The 22,814-nt window shown below is 35.0% G+C and overlaps 1 protein-coding gene across 5 annotated transcripts in view; it reads left to right on the top strand.

Annotated features, from left to right (window-relative positions):
- LOC149790609 (microtubule-actin cross-linking factor 1, isoforms 6/7-like) overlaps nt 1-22,814 on the top strand; it is a 376,630-nt gene that overhangs the window by 177,798 nt on the left and 176,018 nt on the right. For all 5 annotated transcript variants that reach the window (XM_089972718.1, XM_089972715.1, XM_089972716.1 and 2 more), the window contains exons 17-19: nt 15,998-16,171; nt 18,759-18,842; nt 20,189-21,098. In XM_089972718.1, coding sequence (XP_089828844.1) covers nt 15,998-16,171; nt 18,759-18,842; nt 20,189-21,098 — 1,168 coding nt within the window. The remainder of the gene's footprint in view (nt 1-15,997; nt 16,172-18,758; nt 18,843-20,188; nt 21,099-22,814) is intronic.

Genomic DNA, 22,814 nt, shown 5'->3' with positions numbered 1-22,814 from the left:
ATTCTTATAGAATACTGACCAATATTACAAAACATAGTTTATACAGAAAACTGACCAGTATTACAAAACAATTCATGTAGAATACTGGCCATTATTACAAACACAATTCATGTAGAATACTGGCCAATATTACAAACACAATTTATGTAGAATACTGACCAATATTATAAAACACAAGTTATGTAGAATACTGACCAATAATACAAACATAATTCATATAGAATACTGACCAATATTATACAACAAAAGTCATATAGAATATTGATCAATATCACAAAACATAGTTCATGTAGAATACTGACCAATATTTCAAACACAATTCATGTAGAATACTGACCAATATTATACAACAAAATTCATATAGAATACTGACCAGTAATACAAACACAATTCATGTAGAATACTGGCCAGTATTACAAACAATTCATGTAGAAAACTGACCAATATTACAAAACAGTTAATGTAGAATACTGACCAATAATACAAACACAATTCATGTAGAATACTGACCAATATTACAAACACAATTCATGTAGAATACTGGCCAATGTTACAAAACACAATTTATGTAGAATACTGACCAATATTATACAACAAAATTCATATAGAATACTGACCAGTAATACAAACACAATTCATGTAGAATACTGGCCAATATTACAAACAATTCATGTAGAAAACTGACCAATATTACAAAACAGTTAATGTAGAATACTGACCAATAATACAAACACAATTCATGTAGAATACTGACCAATATTACAAACACAATTCATGTAGAATACTGGCCAATGTTACAAAACACAATTTATGTAGAATACTGACCAATATTACAAAACACAATTCATGTATAATACTGACCAATATTACAAAACACAAGTCATGTAGAATTCTGACCAGTATTACAAAACAGTTCATGTAGAATACTGGTCAATATTACAAAACATAATTCATGTAGAATACTGACCAATATTACAAAACAGTTCATGTAGAATACTGGCCAATATTACAAAACACAATTTATGTAGAATACTGACCATTATTACAAAACAGTTCATGTAGAATACTGACCAATATTACAAACACAATTCATGTAGAATACTGACCAATAATACAAACACAAGTCATGTTGAATACTGGCCAATAATACAAACACAATTCATGTAGAATACTGACCAATATTACAAACACAATTCATGTAGAATACTGACCAATAATACAAACACAATTCATGTTGAATACTGGCCAATATTACAAACACAATTCATGTAGAATACAGATCTTATTGCAAACACAAGTTATGTAGAATACTGACCAGTAATACAAACATAATTCATATAGAATACTAACCAATATTATACAACAAAAGTCATATAGAATACTGACCAATATCACAAAACATAGTTCATGCAGAATACTGACCAATATTACAGACACAATTCATGTAGAATACTGGCCAATATTACAAACACAATTCATGTAGAATACTGGCCAATATTACAAACACAATTCATGTAGTATACTGGCCAATATTATAAAACACAATTCATATAGAAAACTGGCCAATATTACAAACACAATTCATGTAGAATACTGACCAATATTATAAAACACAATTCATATAGAAAACTGACCAATATTACAGGGTGGAAAAAAACAATGAGAAACTGGCTTGTATCTTCATTTCCTTCTCCAAACATAGTTATTTATCAAATTTTGATTGTGCCCGGTATACCATGGTTTGGTGCCTAGTATAACGTGGTATAGTACCTGGTATGCCATGGTTTGGTGCCTGGTATACCATGGTTTGATGCCCGGTACACCATGGTTTGGTGCCTGGTATACCATAGTTTGGTGCTCGGTATACCATGCTTTGGTGCCCAGCATACCATGGTTTGGTGTAGCAAGCTATTCTCAATAATATATATCATGATTTTGTATGAATCTAGATTTGCAGTATACCTTGGTTTGGACCATAACATGGTCATTGCTTATGGATCCTGACCACTCATTACAGGAGAGTGCTGTACAAGAATTTTGCTGAACTTACTGGCCAAGTAAACATGGATTTTCAGATCTGTTGAACATACATTTGACATCTTGATAGCTGTTACCGTATTTGCTCACTTTTATATACAGTCCAAATGCAAACAGCATAGGCCCTTCTCAGCTATCACATCATGTGCAGGCAGATCCGAGTCTGTGTTGTTTGTTCTACTGATTACTGTTACGTGTTTTGGCTCTTTCAAACAGTAACAGTAAAAGAGTGAAGACAGCAAGCTTTGTAAAATTTAACAAATAATTTATTTCCCTAGAAAACAAGTTAAAAATAAGAATAAGAACTTAGGTTTTATGAATCAAATCCAAGCATAATCCAAGAATTAAAAAATAGAAGTCCTAGTAATAAAAAGTCCTAATGAAAGTGTGTTCAAATCCTGATGAAATCCAAAATGGAAGGTGATGACGTATGCTGTGGTCGGCGTCGTACTGATGTGTCAACAGTTCTTTGTTGAATCATAGAAAACAATATTATCCCAGTTTTAATTCTGTATAAATTTTGATAACTGTCTTTGTCCAAGAATTAATTTTGAGTACAAGTATTTCCAGGGAAAAATAATCTCTTGGAATCCAAATAATTTGAAGAAAAATAAAATAATTAGCCCCAAAACTGGTCACAACATAGAACACTTGGACCTCTCAAGTGTTAAGGCAAGAATAACTATTATTTCTCAAAACATCAATAATAAATCTAGCTACAACGCAAAACAGATGCCCGGATTTGGGTCAATCCTCTGGAAAATCCTAATTGATAAGCTTAACAGTACTCCTGCCACACTATTTGGAGGATTGCTCTGAGACTTTTAACACACATTCATCCTAGATCTAGTTGTTTCTAAATATAAATTGTTATGCTTTGACCTACAGTATGACTGCTACAGCAGCCATCTTGAAAATTGTGTTATCTCTACCTTTCCTCAATGGATGGTCATATCAACATGAGATTTTCACTAAATGAAAATGGTGTCAGTTTAACGTAGAACAAGGTTACTACCGTGTTCATCGTGGAAGTTGAGTTATCTCATGAAAATGGTGCCAATCTGATGCCCAGTAATAATATCATGGTTGCCGTAGTGAAAATGTTGTTATGGATACAGTATACTTCAGGTAAGTTGGTTACAGAGAAGGTCAGATCATATGTAAACATGCATGATAATATAAACATACATATATATACATGTATGTAAACATGTATGCTAATCAGATGGACACCAGTTTTATTTCACTTCTTTATGGAATTAAAGAGAAAGTTTGGAAAGGAATTTTATTATGATGGAAGTGATGTATATCAGGACTTTTTCTGGGCATAGCTGAATGGATTGGGGGAAGACTGTTTCACATAACAGACCCATCATATAAAACTCTACCTCAAGATGTTTATGGAGGGTAGGTTGAGACTGAGAGGCAGAGATAGTGTGCAGCACATCATATTTAAAGACTATTTCCTTAGGTTGCAACATAGTTTTTTTGTACACAAATCCCGATACATAAATCACATGTTTTGCAAACTCATAACAAATAAAATCTAAATCATGTTCTTTCTCGACATTTGTTACCTTCTTTAATGTAGCTATAGTGTGTCAGCTTCACAATTAAAATGACAGAGACCAGAGGGGAAAACAGTTTAGATTGATGATGATCAGACCTGGGATGTAAAGAGATCCAGACTCAAATATCCTTCCTCTGATTAATCACCCCTAATAACACCATATTTCACTGACCTGAGTAGGGACAGGTGATCTATATACCTGCTCAGGTGGCTAATAACACCTGCATATGGACCTCTCATGGGGAATATCAGCAATAACAAATATTTTAGTACACAGTCATCAAGCCAGACATTTATCCGGAGTTACTGGCCTTATATCTTAAACAGTTCTGAAACTGTAGATAAGACAACATATTATCAGCATACATGTTCCATTTTGTCTAAGTAAATTTTTTATTGAAGGTAATTAATTATTATATTAATGAAACATGAAAAAAGAACATTGAAATAAAAGATTTTTTATTTACTCCACGTTATTTAGTAATGATTGACAGAGATCAGATCAGTATATATGGTACTGTTATATACAGTGTAGTTGTATATTGTTTGAGGTTCACATATATTGGCATATATGGTACCAGTTTGTTATTCTGTTCATCTTGCCTCTGTCTTGGGTAAATACTGTTTGGAACTGTATGGAAGTGGCTTAAAGGGTTGTTGACACAGTCAGGATGGAAGGCTTACTATGTGGGGAGAAAGTACCCATAATTTGCCTGAAAGTATTTAGGTCTGTCCAATAACTGTATGTATGATCGTTGGCTGATACACAGTTATGATGGTGATGTTTAGTGGGCATTCTGCATTCATACGGAAGTGGAAATACGGCAGTTTTGATTGGCCAATTTCATTGTCATCCAAAAGACAAAATGTAAGATTTTTTTCTTTAATGAATACTTTTTTTTTAAATTTCATGTATAGTTTTAAAGTGAATTCCAAAATAATAAAATTGAACTATGATGTAGTTAAATAGGTGTCCCAGATGGAATGTAGGGATTTGTCTTGTGTGAAAATTGCAATAAGGTTCTGGGATCATTATTTTGAGAGGTAAAGATTAGATCAATTGGAAACAAATGTTTCAGAAGTTAATTGCTAGAATTGGTAATTCTACCAGGTTTTTAACATATTGTACTTTAGAAAGAGGGTCCATTTTGGGCTTCAAAAAAGAATGAATTGGTCTTAAAAAAAACAATGAATTGGGAATGAATTGGTCTTGAAAAGGGAATGCATTGGTCATAAAAAGGGAATGAATTGGTTTTAAAAAAGGAATGAATTGGTCTCGACAATGAGGAACTTCTAGGTAGATTTATGATTATAGCTTTAACTAAAACAGGGTTTTAATTGAAAAAAAAAAGATAGTCTGCTTGAAGAATTATTGTAAAAAATAGATATATAAACATAAACTGTATTTATTCATTTTGTTCCAGTAGGCTGGTGGAGAAAAGGCTTTATTTCAGTGTATTGATTACTGAGATCTGTATTCCTGACTTGCTGCTGTCATGAACATATTGGGAATAATGAGCTACAGTATTGCTTTTCTAGCCATACCTCCTGGTTGTGTTATCATCTATATTAGGACTCTGCTTTTCTAGCCATACCTCCCGGTTGTGTTATCATCTATATTAGGACTCTGCTTTTCTAGCCATACCTCCTGGTTGTGTTATCATCTATATTAGGACTCTGCTTTTCTAGCCATACCTCCTGGTTGTGTTATCATCTATATTAGGACTCTGCTTTTCTAGCCATACCTCCTGGTTGTGTTATCACCTATATTAGGACTCTGCTTTTCTAGCCATACCTCCTGGTTGTGTTATCATCTATATTAGGACTCTGCTTTTCTAGCCATACCTCCTGGTTGTGTTATCATCTATATTAGGACTCTGCTTTTCTAGCCATACCTCCTGGTTGTGTTATCATCTATATTAGGACTCTGCTTTTCTAGCCATACCTCCTGGTTGTGTTATCACCTATATTAGGACTCTGCTTTTCTAGCCATACCTCCTGGTTGTGTTATCATCTATATTAGGACTCTGCTTTTCTAGCCATACCTCCTGGTTGTGTTATCACCTATATTAGGACTCTGCTTTTCTAGCCATACCTCCTGGTTGTGTTATCATCTATATTAGGACTCTGCTTTTCTAGCCATACCTCCTGGTTGTGTTATCATCTATATTAGGACTCTGCTTTTCTAGCCATACCTCCTGGTTGTGTTATCATCTATATTAGGACTCTGCTTTTCTAGCCATACCTCCTGGTTGTGTTATCACCTATATTAGGACTCTGCTTTTCTAGCCATACCTCCTGGTTGTGTTATCATCTATATTAGGACTCTGCTTTTCTAGCCATACCTCCTGGTTGTGTTATCATCTATATTAGGACTCTGCTTTTCTAGCCATACCTCCTGGTTGTGTTATCATCTATATTAGGACTCTGCTTTTCTAGCCATACCTCCTGGTTGTGTTATCATCTATATTAGGACTCTGCTTTTCTAGCCATACCTCCTGGTTGTGTTATCATCTATATTAGGACTCTGCTTTTCTAGCCATACCTCCTGGTTGTGTTATCATCTATATTAGGACTCTGCTTTTCTAGCCATACCTCCTGGTTGTGTTATCATCTATATTAGGACTCTGCTTTTCTAGCCATACCTCCTGGTTGTGTTATCACCTATATTAGGACTCTGCTTTTCTAGCCATACCTCCTGGTTGTGTTATCATCTATATTAGGACTCTGCTTTTCTAGCCATACCTCCTGGTTGTGTTATCATCTATATTAGGACTCTGCTTTTCTAGCCATACCTCCTGGTTGTGTTATCATCTATATTAGGACTCTGCTTTTCTAGCCATACCTCCTGGTTGTGTTATCATCTATATTAGGACTCTGCTTTCAAGTGTCTGAAACAGATGTAACTGTATTGATCTCCATTCTTGGTTTTGTTATTGGCAAATTTTATAAGGCACCAACCATTTTGCAAGGAGGGAAGGGGAATTGGCCTGGGATTTTTGCTATTGTCTCATGATAATGGATATAGTTAATTCTGCTTCTCAACAAATCAGAGCATGATTATTATTTTCAGGTTATTTGGAAGCTGGAAATTACCCCCCCCCCAATCCTAGGTCCTCACAGAAGATTAACTGGTTACTGTCTTATTATTTCATCCTCTGGGTTTCGATAACCCTATCTATACCTTGACATATCGAGAAGTTATAAATGTGCTTCAGGTCTGTAAATTTCATTGGATGTAGCAGACAGCCACTGCATCCAGTCAAAATTAAGTTGTTCAGATTTCAACATTGTTCCTATGTAATCGAGACAAAGGGAAAACAACTTGAATGGACTGATAAATAAGCACTTTTCCATTCCTGGTCAATGTTTGCACAAATATCTTTCACTCAAATAGAACGTCTCTGGTGGCCTAGTGGTTAGAGCATCTGCCTCAGATGCGGGAGTTTGCAGGTTCGAACCCGGGCCAAGTAATACCACAAATGTCCAAAAATGGTACTAACAGCTGCCTTGCTTGGTGCTCAGCATTAAGAGGTTAGTGTTATGACTGGTTGGCCTGGTGTCAGGATAATGTGACTGGTTGGGACATTAAACTACATGTCTGCGGCATGATGCTCCAGTGCTAGACATCACTATAAACTATCACACTGCAGACATCATAGTGATATGACTGAATTTGTTTTAAAGCTATGTTAAAAATTTAAATCACACACACACTCACTCAGATACACCTGTAATGGCTTCCCTCTGGTACATAGTCATACTATCGATGTTAAACTTACATAGTATCCTTTTTAGTCAATTGCCACGACTGTTTTCAACCAATGTACAATGCACCACTCTATTGGTTTGTTGGCATTACATACTAAGGGAGGCAACACATAAAATGCAACAGATGTCACTAGGACAAAGCACCGATATAGCTGTTTGGTCCGCCAAAGTGTAGATAGAATTATCAGAACCTGGGCTAGCGAAGATGTTCCTCCTGAGGTTTTCCCAGGTCCCTTCCCCCACCAAATATATTGATCACATTGAATAACCTGTCATATGCTCAGAAATGTCATTAAACCAACAAAGCCGCAAAGCAAAGCCACTCCCTTGTTATAACTCCGTTTGCTTGTGAGTGACATCATTGTTTGGAAATCTGGTCTTTTAAAAACAACCTCTGGCAGTAAAACTTCTTAATGTGGCAGCCAGAGTTCCCACTGAAAATTATACATTTCTATTGGGTAACTTCTTCAGATGAAAATGAGCTAGACAAGTAATCATAGGCAAGAGAGGATTGCTTTTCCAGTGGCATTGCTGCTGTTGTTGCTGTTTTCATCATAGGCTTCAATGTTAAGGTATAGCTCTTTCTCTGATACCATTTCTTGAAACTTTACATTCATTCTTCATTCTTTTGAGGGTACTATTTATGATGGGCAAACGTAGGGCATAGTGACCAACATTTCATGATGTTGTGATTACATTAGAATGTTTTATTTAGTTCGTTTTTTCTGTATGCGTTATATATGCAGTCATGAAACTTTGTGGTTGTATTCCTCTTTCAGTGGGAGCCACAGTGGCTCAATCTTTAGTATGCCAAGCTTCCAAATAAATGGGTGTGGGCTATAGTTTTACCATTGAATCTGTCTGGGTTGGCTAACATGGTGTGTCATCTGGCAAATTATTAGTCTCCAATTGCCACAGTACTAAATAATTTACATGTAATAATAATAATAGTATTAATAATATTATTATTAATAATAATATAATAATCATTTTTAAAATAATAATAATAATAATATTTATTAAAAAAATAATAATAATAGTAATGACTTTATTTAAAGAGAGTAACACAATTAGCTGAAGAGCTAATCAACTTTGAAGCCCTCAAACAAAGGAAATTAATTTTAACTGCATATCTGTAGCCTCTGGATATATTGGGTTTGGAAGAAGGAGATAGAGTGGGCATTTCAATTCTCAACTTGAATACTGTTCCAGAGCAAAGTTCCAGAGTATTGGAAATGTTTTTTTGAATAATTCCTTATTTGTTTTGGGAATTTTATACTGTTTGGTTAGCCTTAATGTAATAGTGATTTTCAATATTCAGAAGCAGTTATATTGGATATCCTGTACATTAATCTGGCTTTTCTCAACTGGATTCGGTCTTTAATAGGTATTATTTTTTAACTTACCAGTTAAATTTTCCTTGCTTTCTTTCTGGATTGATATACAGTCATGAAATTTGATAGTTATATTCATCTTGGCAGGTACTAGTTGCCATGGGTAAGTGTAGGTCACTGTGACTTTTTTTTCAGGCAGCAGTGATTAAGTTTTTTTAAACTTATTGCCTTGGACACTTGTGTGTACATGCAGTGAATTTGATGGGTCACTTCAGTGACCTATTAAGGTCACCTGCTGTTAAGGTCATGCTGATCTATTTCTCTTGGTGGTGGTGGTGGTGTTGTTGTGGGGTTTAACGTGGCCAGTATTAATGGTGGAGGAAGAACCTGACCCACGAGAAGCTACTGGTTCTCTTGATATAGTATCAATGCAAAATTTACAGTTCACATGGTGATGAGGCTAAGTGTTTTATCCTTTTGCAATTCATTTTTACAACTAATTCTCAAAATTCACTCAGCAAAGTTTGGCCAAATTCGAAAGAAAGCGTCATGTCACGAAGTTCAGATTTGTTCAAATGGTGCCAATCCACTGTTAGATAAGGTCATCATTACTAAAAATAGAAAATATATAAACAACAACATTTCAGAAACCTGTGTGACAGAATTTAAAAAAATTTCACAGAAAGCATGCTGGCATGACGGTCTTTAAATTTTATTCAAATGGCACCCACCACCATCTGATATGGCCACCATTGCTAAATATAGAAAAATATTTTAAATGATTTCTTTTTAAAACTATCCAAATACAGTTGACAAGATTTGACAGAAATCATCCTTGCATTGATGGATTTTAATCTGTTACATATGATGTTGATCTGCCGTCATATATGGCTGCAATTAAAAATGTAGATAAACTTGAAACACTTCTGAACACTCAAACACTACTGAATAGGATTAGACCAAAAGGATCTTGGCATGAAGGGGTTTCTGATTATTGCAAATGATGACAATCCATCATCATATTTTGCTTCCATTACTAGGTAAAATTTTAAGTGACGACTTCTCAGAAACTGATTAACAGAAATTATTGAAATTTAGACAGAAATCAATCTGGTAATAAAGGGATTTATTTTTATTCAACAGATGCCCTTGTTATCATTTATTTCTGCTATAATACTAAACATATTTTAAACAAGTTTGAACATCCTCAGTAAAACTATGAGAGCCAGTTCGCCAGGGGATAGAAGTCCAGGCCCAATACTGGTTGTATACCGTGTGCAAACATTTGTGGTTTCCAAGTTGTGACTCCAGGAGCAGGACCCCAGGGGTAAAAAGACAGAAATCCATGCAGATTGCATGGATTAACTCCCCTTATATTGCCAGAGTGTGTGTGTGTGTGTGTGTGTGTGTATGGTCTTGGAGAAAAGATAATTCACACAAATATTATTGATAATGTAGCAACTAAGTGGTTCATTGGTATTGTTTCTCTCCACATTTTCACTAGGCATGTTTACATTTACAAGCTAATATACGTCAACTACCAGGTGATCCTTGTCATGCAGACCATTGGATTATGCATGGTAGAGCAGGGGAGATGTAACATTCTGCAGAATCCTTATAAATTGTTCAAGCACCTGCTAGTTAGTTTTGCAGCATATACCTACCTTGAGATGTGTAATTTTGCTATAAAAACATTCTTTTGGAATTAATTTGCATTTCATTTGCATTCGTGTTAACATTTGATTATTTTTCATTTATCACTTTCATCCGTGTTTCTTTTGTTTTCTCTCATTTGGATTGAAATGGAAATGCTTTTACTGAAATGAGTGATTTGTTTTCAAGAGCATTAAAGGGAGAGAAGTATAACTTTTATTTTTGTTTACTATTCATGATTTTGCATCCTACATTTTTCATTTGCACACAGTTTTCTTCAAAATTCATTCATTGCTTCCACTGCATTCATTCAGCTTTTCATTTTGTTTGCATTCTTGCTACATTTCATTTACACTCATTTAACATCCCATTTATGTTTTTCTGCATTCCATTTGCATTCATTCTGCATTCCATTTACATTCATTCTGCATTCTTTTTGCATTCTGCTTTCTTTTCATTGATAAATCACTTGTTTTAACATCTCTGCTATTCACTTTTTAAGGTATTATACACATTTTCAGTAGATTGGTATCACTAGTCTTATTTACACCTGTGATTCATGTGTACATGGAGGGTGTCAAACTGAGTAAGGTAGAAACCACACTGACTACAACATGTACACATTAGACATGCATATACTAATTGCCCTCAGCACAATTTTTTTCTGAGTCAGTAGCCTGAAAGCTGGTGTACATTTTTTTCTACATTTAGCCTAAAAATGGGCAGTTGTTTTAACTAAAGCTGAAGAACAAAAGCTTTTGATGTATGTTATTATTTTGACCTTTGACCTGAATCTGACCTGGCAGGCTTGACAGTAGACCCTGACAAAAAGATCACAAGATTGATATGGTTTATATTAGGTCTCTATCAGAGATTGTTTTGTCAATTGACTTTATACAATTCTTAGTGTATTCATAATATTCTTGTGTACTCTTTATAACCTGAATTTGGTTTTGGATCAGAACTATATACATTGCTTTGGTAGAACATATTTGAGATGAAAATCAACCTTAATGCAAATTGTCCATCTGTAATAGATGTATGGTGAGACCATTCAGATCACGTTTTACTTAACTCCGCTAACAGAAAGCTGCAGAAGTTTAGCTGGTAGAGCATTGGACTCTTAATCGATGGGTTTGATACCTGCCCAGGCCAGCCTAGGACGGCTCCCCTGGTGTGCCATTAGGAAAGGCACTTAGCTCCCATCTCCTCAGCACAACTTAGCCAATAATGTGTTCAGAGTGCTATTAAAACCCACAAAAACAAAACTGTTGACATTTATTGCCTTTGCATTGATCATCTAACAATTTTAGTAACTTTTTCTTTGATCTTCTCTGTCAAGGTTGTGCTGCTTTGTTGTTGTTATTGGGTTTAGTGCAATTTTTGATCACATGATAGGCTATACATGGCGGCCAGTATTAATGGTGGAGGAAGAACCCGGGAAAACCCAGGAAAGAACCACCTACCCATGAGAAGCTACTAGCAAGCTTTCTCACATACCCACATTGGCCGAATCTGATACTCGAACCCACGCAGACAGAGTTGATGTGCTGCTTTGTATACAATTTAACTTGCTTAACAATGATTTGTAGTTGTTTGGGCTAACAGGGCATGGGACTTGTCATCCCCCTACTGTACTTGCCTAACAATGACTTTAGTTGTTTGGGCTAATGGGCATGGGACTTGTCATCTACTTACTTTATACTTGTTAATTTACATATGGTGACCTCATTTGTCATGAAAGTGGCCAATGATTCATAGATCAAGGACCTTGTCAAAAATGTCCTCCCATGTACTGACCATTATTCTTGATGCCATCAGCAGAGTGGTGGTCAACCCCAAATGACTGATGTCCATTATCATTATAGTCCAAGGGCCATGGATTTTATATCCTCACAGGTCAGCTTGGATCAGCTGCTGTAATGTATCCTTGAGAAAGGCATTTAGCTCCCATTAAAAAAAACCCACAATTTTATTTATAGAAAGTAACTGATTTAGATTTTAAACTTTACCAAAAGGAAAAAGCAAGAAAAACACTCTAGGAAGCCAGCAAAGGATTTCCTTATTTATTGTATACATTTGTTGAATATTTGTAGATGGAGAAAGAAACCCTTGTGAAGATACACTGTTTCATTGTGAAGATGGAATGTTTCATCAGAGTCATTTTTTTTCTTTTATCATGAGCCAGCACTTATGTATTACCTATTTATAGACATTTGTTTCCTTTTTATAATGTAAAACTCGACTTTCCTGTAAAACTCGACTTTCCTGCTCATAAAATGTCACTGAATCTGGCACTTCAGGATTGAAGATCATAAGCTTGTTATTTTGGATTTGAGATGGGATTTCTGCCCTAAGCAAATTAAAAGTTTCTTTCTTTTGATGATAAAATCTTGAATGCAGTATGAAAACTAAGCTTAAAATTGTTATGATCTCCTGAGGTTAGGACACTGTTTTAAATGTGCTTTTAATGTAGACTACACAGTCAATTAATGTAAAAGGAGATGCACCATAGATGACTTTATAATTAGGTCACCAGGCTTTCTCTTCATGTACACTCAACAACAATGGTTGCATTAAGAAAAAATACTTCATTTGTTTAGTGAACTTCTCATAACTTGTCTGTGTAAATCTTAGGAATAACAAAAAATGTGTGTGTGTGTGATTTGGATTTGTAACATAGCTTTAACAATTGTTCAGTCATATCGCTATGATGTCTGCACTGTGGCAGTTTATAGTGATGTCTAGCACCGGGGCTTTGCAGACATGTAGCGTGATGTCCCACCCAGTCACATTATCCTGACACCAGGCCAACCAGTCCTAACACCAACCTCGTAATGCTGAGCACCAAGCAAGGAAGCTGTTAGTAAAATTTTTGCAAGTCTTTGGTATGACTCGGCTGGGGATATAACCCACGACCTCCCACATCTGAGGCAGACACTCTAACCACAATGCCACCGGAGCGGTAATAACAAAAGGAAGAAGACTTGTAATTGACATCCAAGAAAGAACTGTTTTCAGCATTTTCAAGAAAAATTTAAAAAGTCAAAGAGACGTATTTTGTTACTAGTGTTACATGTTGGTCTTAATATTCTAATATTTTATTTTGATGCTAAGCATAGGAAGACAAACATGTTGCATAACTATGTGTTAAATTTACATATCCCTTGTAAAATACAGTCAGAAAATACAGATACACCAACAGTAATGACTCTAAGATTAATTTTGTTAGTGGCATTGAACATTTGTTCCCATGGGGCAACTTGAAAAGGTTTTAATGAAATGAACAGTCTGGATATGTCCCAGATGAGACCACAGTTAGGTTAGGGTAATTGATTTTTGTCTGAGAGCCAAGAAACCCAAGAGATTATAGGGGTCCAATAGATGTTATTGCATATTTTCATGACCGTATAATTATCTTTGGATGTGTATTGCATATCTTTGTGGCCATGTCATTACTATTTGATGGGTATTGCATATCTTTGTGGCCATGGCATTACCATTACATGTGTATTGCATATCTTTGTGGCCATGTCATTACCATTAGATGGGTATTGCATATATTTGTGGCCATGGTTTTACCATTAAATGTGTATTGCATGTGTTTGTGGCCATGGTATTACCATTAGATGTGTATTGCATATGTTTGAGGCCATAGCATTACCATTAGATGTGTATTACATATCTTTGTGGCCATGTCATTACCATTAGATGTATATTGCATATCTTTGTGGCCATGACATTAACATTTGATGGATATTGCATATGTTTGTGGCCATGTCATTACCATTAGATGTGTATTGCATATCTTTGTGGCCATAGCATTACCATTAGATGTGTATTACATATCTTTGTGGCCATGTTATTACCATTAGATGTTATATTGCATATCTTTGTGGCCATGTCATTACCATTAGATGTGTATTGCTATGTTTGTGGCCATGCCATTACCATTAAATGTGTATTGCATATCTTTGTGGCCATGGCATTACCATTAGATGGATATTGCATATGTTTGTGGCCATGGTTGTACCACTAGACGTGTATTGCATCTGGTGACCTATGTTATTACTATAATTGCTAATTTTATCAGCCAATCAAATGAAGCCACATCTTCGAATTTGGGAGATTGAGCAGTATGGCTGAAGAGCATCAATATGTGCCAAACGATTTGATGCACTTTTAGATTTCTGAAAGCTGCATATCCATTGGCTAATTCAAAGGTCATCAGATGATGAAATTCATGATGTACTGCATTGCAGTTAGTACCAAACCCTTATGATCACCATGATAAGTATTTCATCCTTTACTGTATTTGGTGGTTGTTGTTGTTGTTGTTGTTGTTATAGGGATTAACGCCATTTTTCAGCACAAGATAGGCTATACATGGCGGCCAGTATTAATGGTGGAGGAAGAACCCAGGAAAACCCCGGAAAGGACCACCAACCCACGAGAAGCTACCGGCAAGCTTTCTCACATATCCACATTGACCGAGCCCGAGACTCGAACCCATGCAGACAGAGGTGAGATGGCAGTGATCCGTGATGGAGAGGGCTTTAGACCACTCGACCACTTGGGGCCCCCTACTGTATTTGGTCAAGTTTGTATAGACATATCATGATAACAAGAGGTTTTGGCATCTTAAATGCATACTATTCTATATAGAATCATGAAACTTTGTGAAGAGATTCATCCTTATTGCAAATAAGAGGTCACTGTCACTTGTATTTTATGCTTACTGACTTTGCTGATGTTTTGTATTAAAAGTGCATTTATTGGGTGTCATTTATGTTAGAATCACTAACCTTGTAAATTTAATGCATCTTTATTAGCACTGTGCTTAGACAACCATTTAAGGTCACTGTGATCTTCTATACTGTAATACAAACATTGGTTCAATATTTTTGCTTATGTCATGACCCTACTTTCTATGCTGTATAAATACCTAGACAGAATGCCCTTTTTGACCTGTTGGAATAAATATGCTTATTCCCTGGTAAACATTCCATATTAATGACTATACATTGTATATTGTGATAGGTCACCCTGTTAAGGGTGTGTTGTACACTTGAATGAATGCAGGGATTAGATGAATTGGACTGCATACTTTTCAGGTGAAACCTCAGGTGAATTAGGTAATCTAGGTAATTACTGATGCATAAACTATTCTTCTCATAGACATAATGGCCGACACTACACAGTTACTGGAACCTGTGTCTTTCACCTAGTAAAATATGGTGCTACCTTTGTGCATGTACATTCTTGGTTAAGTTTTTATTTAGGGGTAATCTTGTTACTGGATTCTTAACAGATTTTAAGAACAATAATTTTTCAAAAAGAAGAAAAAGAAATAAATCACTTTTTTTTCTTTCAGTTTATTATATAGTACCTCAAGGTTGATATAGAAAAGAATATACTTTTTTTTGGTGCTTTTTGTATTTTATCATAGGAATCTGGAATTACTTTCTGGAGAATAATGTTGACAGGCTGCTAGAGACAACTAAAAGCTTCTTAGAGATGAGTCATGTAAAGAATACATTTTGGTTCGCTTGGATGTTGATCAGAGTTAGGACTAAATTCGGCCAATTTGAATTAGGTTTTGTGAAGTTTGATAGAAAATTTCTTTTGTCAGGCTGTGTCGGAGACAGTCAAGCGATGCAAGCGCCTGGATGAAATGTGTGATGACTTGGAGCAGTTTTACACAAAGCTTCAGGATTTGGATGGTTGGCTTGACCAGGCCATTGAAGAATCTGAGAAGCTGCAGTCCTCACGAGACAGTGTGGAGACACAGTACAATGCATTCAGGGTAAATTTAAAATGAGAAATTGCATAATGTAAAAAAAGTACATGTATAACATGTATATGTAAAAAAAAGTACATGTAGAAAAAAGTACATGTCAGAAAAAGTGCATGTAGAAAAGTATATGTATTTCAATTTTGGAATTGACGTTCATATCGTATAATCATACAAAAAGATGAAAGTACAGAACAATATATATATTTGCAAACTGGGCTAAGTATATTAAATAGCATTGGGCTAAGTATATTTAATAGCATTGGGCTAAGTATATTTAATAGCATTGGGCTAAGTATATTTAATAGCATTGGGCTAAGTATATTTAATAGCATTGGGCTATGTCATCTTATACTTAACAATGCAAAAAAAAAGCAAAACAGGCAAGTTTTGTAAATAATTTAATTCTCAAAATTATAAAATAAAAAGTTGAGGAACTTGTAGTATAATGAATTAAATCTAATATAACCCTAAAATGTTCAACACAATTCCAAACGAATCAAGTGTTCCTGATGAATTTCAGGGCCTCAAATGTGCTGATGTGCCAACAGTCCTGAAGCATGACAATGGCTTTGTCCAGAACTCCTTTGAATAAATTCACAATAGTCCCAGACTATTATTTTAGTCTAAACAGTAATATGTGCACTTCGTAAATCCAATACTAATCAAAACAAATGTTTCCTCTCAAATTATATCTAAACACAACAATAAACATCTGCAGGCTGATATTAAAACAAGAACATAGGAAATAAGAATGAATGAATTGATCAACTCTCATCTATACAATGTCTCTACATCACAATATTTTCCTGCTTGAGTCTACATTGTTCATTAAGCTTGTGATCATAAACAAATAGCCATGACCCTGAGCTACCATTGCACCACATATTATGATTGACCATGGTACCACATTATATAACAGATCATGGTGCCACATTTGATGACTCTCAATGGTACCACATTATATGACAGCTCATGGTACTACATGTAATGACTGACCATGTTACTGTGTTATATGATGACAGACCATGGTACCACATTATGTAGTGGCAGATATGGGTCTACACTGTTAAGATTACTTGTGATTTAAGGCAGACAGACTTGACTTCAATCAGCTATGATATCACATTATGTGACAGATCATGGTACCACATTCTGTGATTACAGACCATTGTACCATATGTAATGACAGATTATGTGAATAAATTATGTAATGACAAATAATGTTGTCACATTATTTGATAGCAGACCATGGGTACCACACTATGTAATAATAGATTATGATACCACATGTGATGGTATATTAGGTATCACTTGTGATGACAGATCATGATAACACATTGTGATTACAGATTGTGGTATCATATGATGGCATATATTGTAGCTCATGTAATGACAGATCATATTATTTTACATTGTGTAATGACAGATCATATTATTTTACATTGTGTAATGACAGATTATGGTACCACATTATGTGATGGCAGATCATGGTACCACATTGTGTAGTGACAGATTATGGTATCACATTATTTAATGACATGTGCTGCCAGATCATGGTATCATGGTACCATGTCTGATGTTATTACATTATGCAGAGTCAGATTTTGGTACCACATGTGATTACATATCATGTTAAAATGTTAAACACATTGTGATGGTAGATCAGAGTCTGCACCCATTTTCTGTTCCTGGATGTGTCCTCCTGTCATTTCAGTAAACTTTATCACAAAAAACTGAACCCTCTCTTCTCAGGAAACCACATAACTGTCGTTCCCAAATGTCTGTTTTACATTAAAATAGACCCTGTCCATAAAACTTAAAATTAATCATAGAATTTAACAACCCAAAGTTTTTTAACAGCCTAAGTTATGCAAAGTAAATTAAACCAAACATAAAAACATATTCAAATGTAATGAAATCTTGACTTTCACATATCTTTTGTAAAAATTGGATGGCTGTTGATCTGGGTGAAAACGTACAAAGATTTATTTGTAAGTGAGAAGATTTCAAGTCAGATAGCTTAGTCTTAGGTGAAAACTGTAAAGCTCAGCAAGTCCCAGGGTTCCCATGTCCTCCTGATTGTTAAGGATGACCTGGAGTCCAACTTGAATTTAAATTTAATGAAAATATCATGCAAACCTCCTTGTAAACACTTTTTGCCATAATATTTCCTGGAATTTGATAGTAAAAAGCTAAATTAAAAAATTTGTCTGAGAAAATACATTATTTTTCAACTGCAACTTTGCAGTGAATGATATGCAATGATCATCATATTACATCTGTAGTCATGGTTGACTCTATTAATTAACAGATTTTTGCACAAATGCCTTCAGCTGTAGTACTGTCTTTAATCAGAGTATCTGACTTTGAAAATGACTCCTGAAATTTGTCATTTTCTCCATGAAATATCCTGGAAAATGCCTGGAAAATAAAAACCATTTTAGTACAGAAGCCTGAAGCCTCAAACGCAATGAAACTAAAAGACACATACAACCAAAAATTTGATTAGATTCCTAGGGATTGCTGTCTTGAGAGGATTCAGTATATATTCTTTAAATTTTAGATTTTAATTAGAATTATTGATGATTTATTGCAGGATTTTGTGGAGGAATTGCGAGGCAAGGAAGAGGAGCTGTCTAGAGTCCTTAAAATGTCAGATAAATTCAGGGATGGCTGCCATGTAAGTTGTTGAAATGTCAGATAAATTCAGGGATGGCTGCCATGTAAGTCGTTGAAATGTTGGATAAATTCAGGGATGGTTGCCATGTAAGTCATTGCAATGTAGGATAAATTCAGGGATGTTTGCCATGTAAGCTGTTGAAATGTTGGATAAATTCAGGGATGGCTGCCATGTAAGTTGTTGAAATGTCAGATAAATTCGGGGATGGCTGCCATGTAAGTTGTTGAAATGTTGGATAAATTCAGGGATGGTTGCCATGTAAGTCATTGCAATGTAGGATAAATTCAGGGATGGCTGCCATGTAAGTCATTGCAATGTTGGATAAATTCAGGGATGGCTGCCATGTAAGTTGTTGAAATGTCAGATAAACTCAGGGATGGCTGCCATGTAAGTTGTTGAAATGTTGGATAAATTCAGGGATGGTTGCCATGTAAGTCATTGCAATGTCGGATAAATTCAGGGATGGTTGCCATGTAAGTTGTTGAAATGTTGGATAAATTCAGGGATGGCTGCCTTGTAAGTTTTTGAAATGTTGGATAAATTCAGGAATGGTTGCCATGTAAGTCATTGCAATGTCGGATAAATTCAGGGATGGTTGCCATGTAAGTCATTGCAATGTCGGATAAATTCAGGGATGGTTGCCATGTAAGTTGTTGAAATGTTGGATAAATTCAGGGATGGTTGCCATGTAAGTTGTTGAAATGTTGGATAAATTCAGGAATGGTTGCCATGTAAGTCTTTGAAATGTCAGATACATTCAGTGATGGTTGCCATGTAAGTTGTTGAAATGTCAGATAAATTCAGGAATGGTTGCCATGTAAGTCTTTAAAATGTCAGATACATTCAGGGATGATTGCCATGTAAATTGTTGAAATGTCAGATACATTCAGGGATGGTTGCCATGTAAGTTGTTGAAATGTCAGATACATTCAGGGATGGCTGCCATGTAAGTCATTGAAATGTCGAATAAATTCAGGAATGGTTGTCATGTAAGTCATTGAAATGTCAGATACATTCAGGGATGGTTGACATGGAAGTCATTAATGTAGCTTAGTTTCTGATTGTAATGCTATATGTCACTAGTCACTAACCAACAAGGATAATCATGAAAATGTCATAATTGTTATTGATGCCTGCCTTAACCAGATGGCAAGACATGTAGGTATTCTGGCATCATCATCAACAGACATTTTGTGTTACAGCCTTGCAAGTCACATAATGGGGGGGAGTTTATTACAGACTATGTTGGTAAGACATTGAAGTATTTAGGACCCTTGCTTTGATGTATATTTTCTGAAATAATCATTTTTGTGTTTCTAGAGGAAGGATTATATATTGTTTTGCAGGAATATGAGAAAGAGGCTGACACATTTAGGAAGAGGTTACAGTTTTTACCTCCAATCCAGGAAGAGTTTGAAGGGCAAGTCATTGATGATGAAATTGAATCTCTGCAAGCAAAGTACAAGGATGTTTCACGTGAAAGTGCACGACAACTTGAGAAACTAGCTAGCATTGTTAAGCACAAGAAATTATTTGATGAGTTGAATGAAAAATTATCTAATGTCTTCCCGCACATTGAGAAATCTTTGAGAGATATTAATAAAGGGGAGTTTGGGAAAAACCCAGAACAAGACTCAAGGAATTTCGGAATCCTTAAAGACATGAAAGCAGATCTGATTGGCCATGAAAGAAGAGTGAAAGATTTGGTTCAGACAGGTGATAAATTGGCAGCTGTCTTGGAAGAAATGAATATTAAAAAAAAGGCAGATGAAGTTAGACACGTTTGTGCAGTTCTTAAAAAGAAACATGATGATTTGAGTGAGGAAGTTATAAATAAAGAGCAAGCATTAGATGATGCAATGTCAAAACAGCAAAGTGTTGTTAATCGGCTTGAAGGTTTGAAGAGTTGGATTTATGAGGTGGACAGTCGTCTTGATGACACAGCTCCTATAAGTTTGGACAAAGATACATTGGCACAACAGTTACATGACCAGAGACTTTTGAATGTAGAAATTGACAGCAACAAAGCACATGTGGAGAGATTTGCAAAAGAGGCCCCAGACATGTCGAAGGAGAATGCACAGGAACTATTATATGACCTTACGGAGAGAATTTCAGAGATTGAGCAGAAAGCAGAGAATAGGACCAAGGAGTTGGAGGAAGTCTCTGGCAGTGTTTCAGAACTGGAAGGGAGTATTGCAGAATTAGATAACTGGGTTACAGAAGCTGTAGAGTCACTGAAATCAAAACCAAAAGGTAATTTTTTGTCATTATTGCCTTGTCAATTAGTTGGAGCTTGCTCATATAGACATGTGCAAGACCTCATAGGATTTCAGAGCAATATTCACTCAGTTTTGTTACGAGTCTATGTTCTTAAAATAAGTAACAGAAAAGAGTGAAAGACAACAAGCTTTATAAAATTTAACAAATAAAATGTATTTCCCATTAATATAAAATAAAAATAAGACAACAGAACTTATGGTATTGCGAATTAAATCCCAAAATAATCCAAGAATTACAGACACAAGTCCTACTAATTTAAAGTCCTAAATAAAACTCAGTACAAGTCCAGATGAAATCCAAATCTGAAGGCAATGATGTGTCTGTTATAGCTTATAGAATGTTGATGTGTCAACAGTTTTTTTCTGAATCAGAATAATATAATTTCAGGTTTGAATTCAGTATAAATTCCAGTGAATGTCTCTATCCAAGAATTGTATCAAATCACTTTTGTATCTTCAGAGAAAATAATCACTTGAATTTCATAATTTGAAGAAAAGAAAATTCACCCCAACTGGTCACAGCATAATACAACTTGAAACTGCTAGATGGTAAACCATGAATGACCAAGTCCTCACAATCACAAGATTATATAGTTCTCTATATGACCTCAGGTCACAATTAGTATTTTCTATAAAAAAAATTATCTAATGGAAAATAACCTTCTAAGAATGATCCTGATGTTTACAAAACAATAACCTGGATTATGTATAATTTGCTTAGGAAACTCCAAAACTTTGACCTAAATAAACATATTTACCTCTTCTCTTAATAATGATCCTGATATTAAGCCCATACACAGAGATAATAATTTAGTTATGTGTTAGTTATTTACAATGAATAAAATAAAAACAGTCAAGCAGAAATGAACTCGATTTTGTACAAGGTCAAGTCCAACATACAATGTTACATTACAGTAGCATGTAGTAAAAAAATTAAAATATAACTAACAAACAAACAATTAAATTAAATATACATAACAGTTTTAAAGACTGGGAGGTTAATTCTATATAGACATGTATAAAAAAATTAAGTTAATTTTATCAAGATGTAGAAATTTTGAGGTTTTATTCATCAGTACCCTTAAGACTCATTGTGTGAAATATTTTTTTTGTAATTGGTACCCTTAAGACACATTGTGTGAAATTTTGTTTTTTTTTGTCATTAGTACCCTTAAGACTCAGTGTGTGAAATTTTGGGTTTTTTGTCATTAGTACCCTTAAGACTCAATGTGTGAAATTTTGGGTTTTTTGTCATTAGTACCCTTAAGACTCAGTGTGTGAAATTTTGTTTTTTTTGTCATTAGTACCCTTAAGACTAAGTGTGTGAAATTTTGGGTTTTTGTCACTAGTACCCTTAAGACATTGTGTGAAATTTGTGAGGTTTCATCATCAGTACCCTTAAGACTCATTGTGTGAAATTTTGTTTTTTTTTTGTCATCAGTACCCTTAAGACTCAGTGTGTGAAATTTTGTTTTTTTTTGGTCATTAGTACCCTTAAGACTCATTGTGTGAAATTTTGTTTTTTTTTTGTCATTAGTACCCTTAAGACTCATTGTGTGAAATTGTTTTTTTTGTCATTAGTACCCTTAAGACTCAGTGTGTGAAATTTTGTTTTTTTTGTCATTAGTACACTTAAGACTCAATGTGTGAAATTTTGGGTTTTTGTCATTAGTACCCTTAAGACATTGTG

Source organism: Sinohyriopsis cumingii, chromosome 10 (assembly GCF_028554795.1).
Source record: "Sinohyriopsis cumingii isolate HCF-2022 chromosome 10, ASM2855479v2, whole genome shotgun sequence".
NCBI classification, from domain to species: domain Eukaryota; kingdom Metazoa; phylum Mollusca; class Bivalvia; order Unionida; family Unionidae; genus Sinohyriopsis; species Sinohyriopsis cumingii.
The sequence above is the reverse complement of the archived record's forward strand: the minus strand, read 5'-3'. Positions and strand labels throughout refer to the sequence as shown.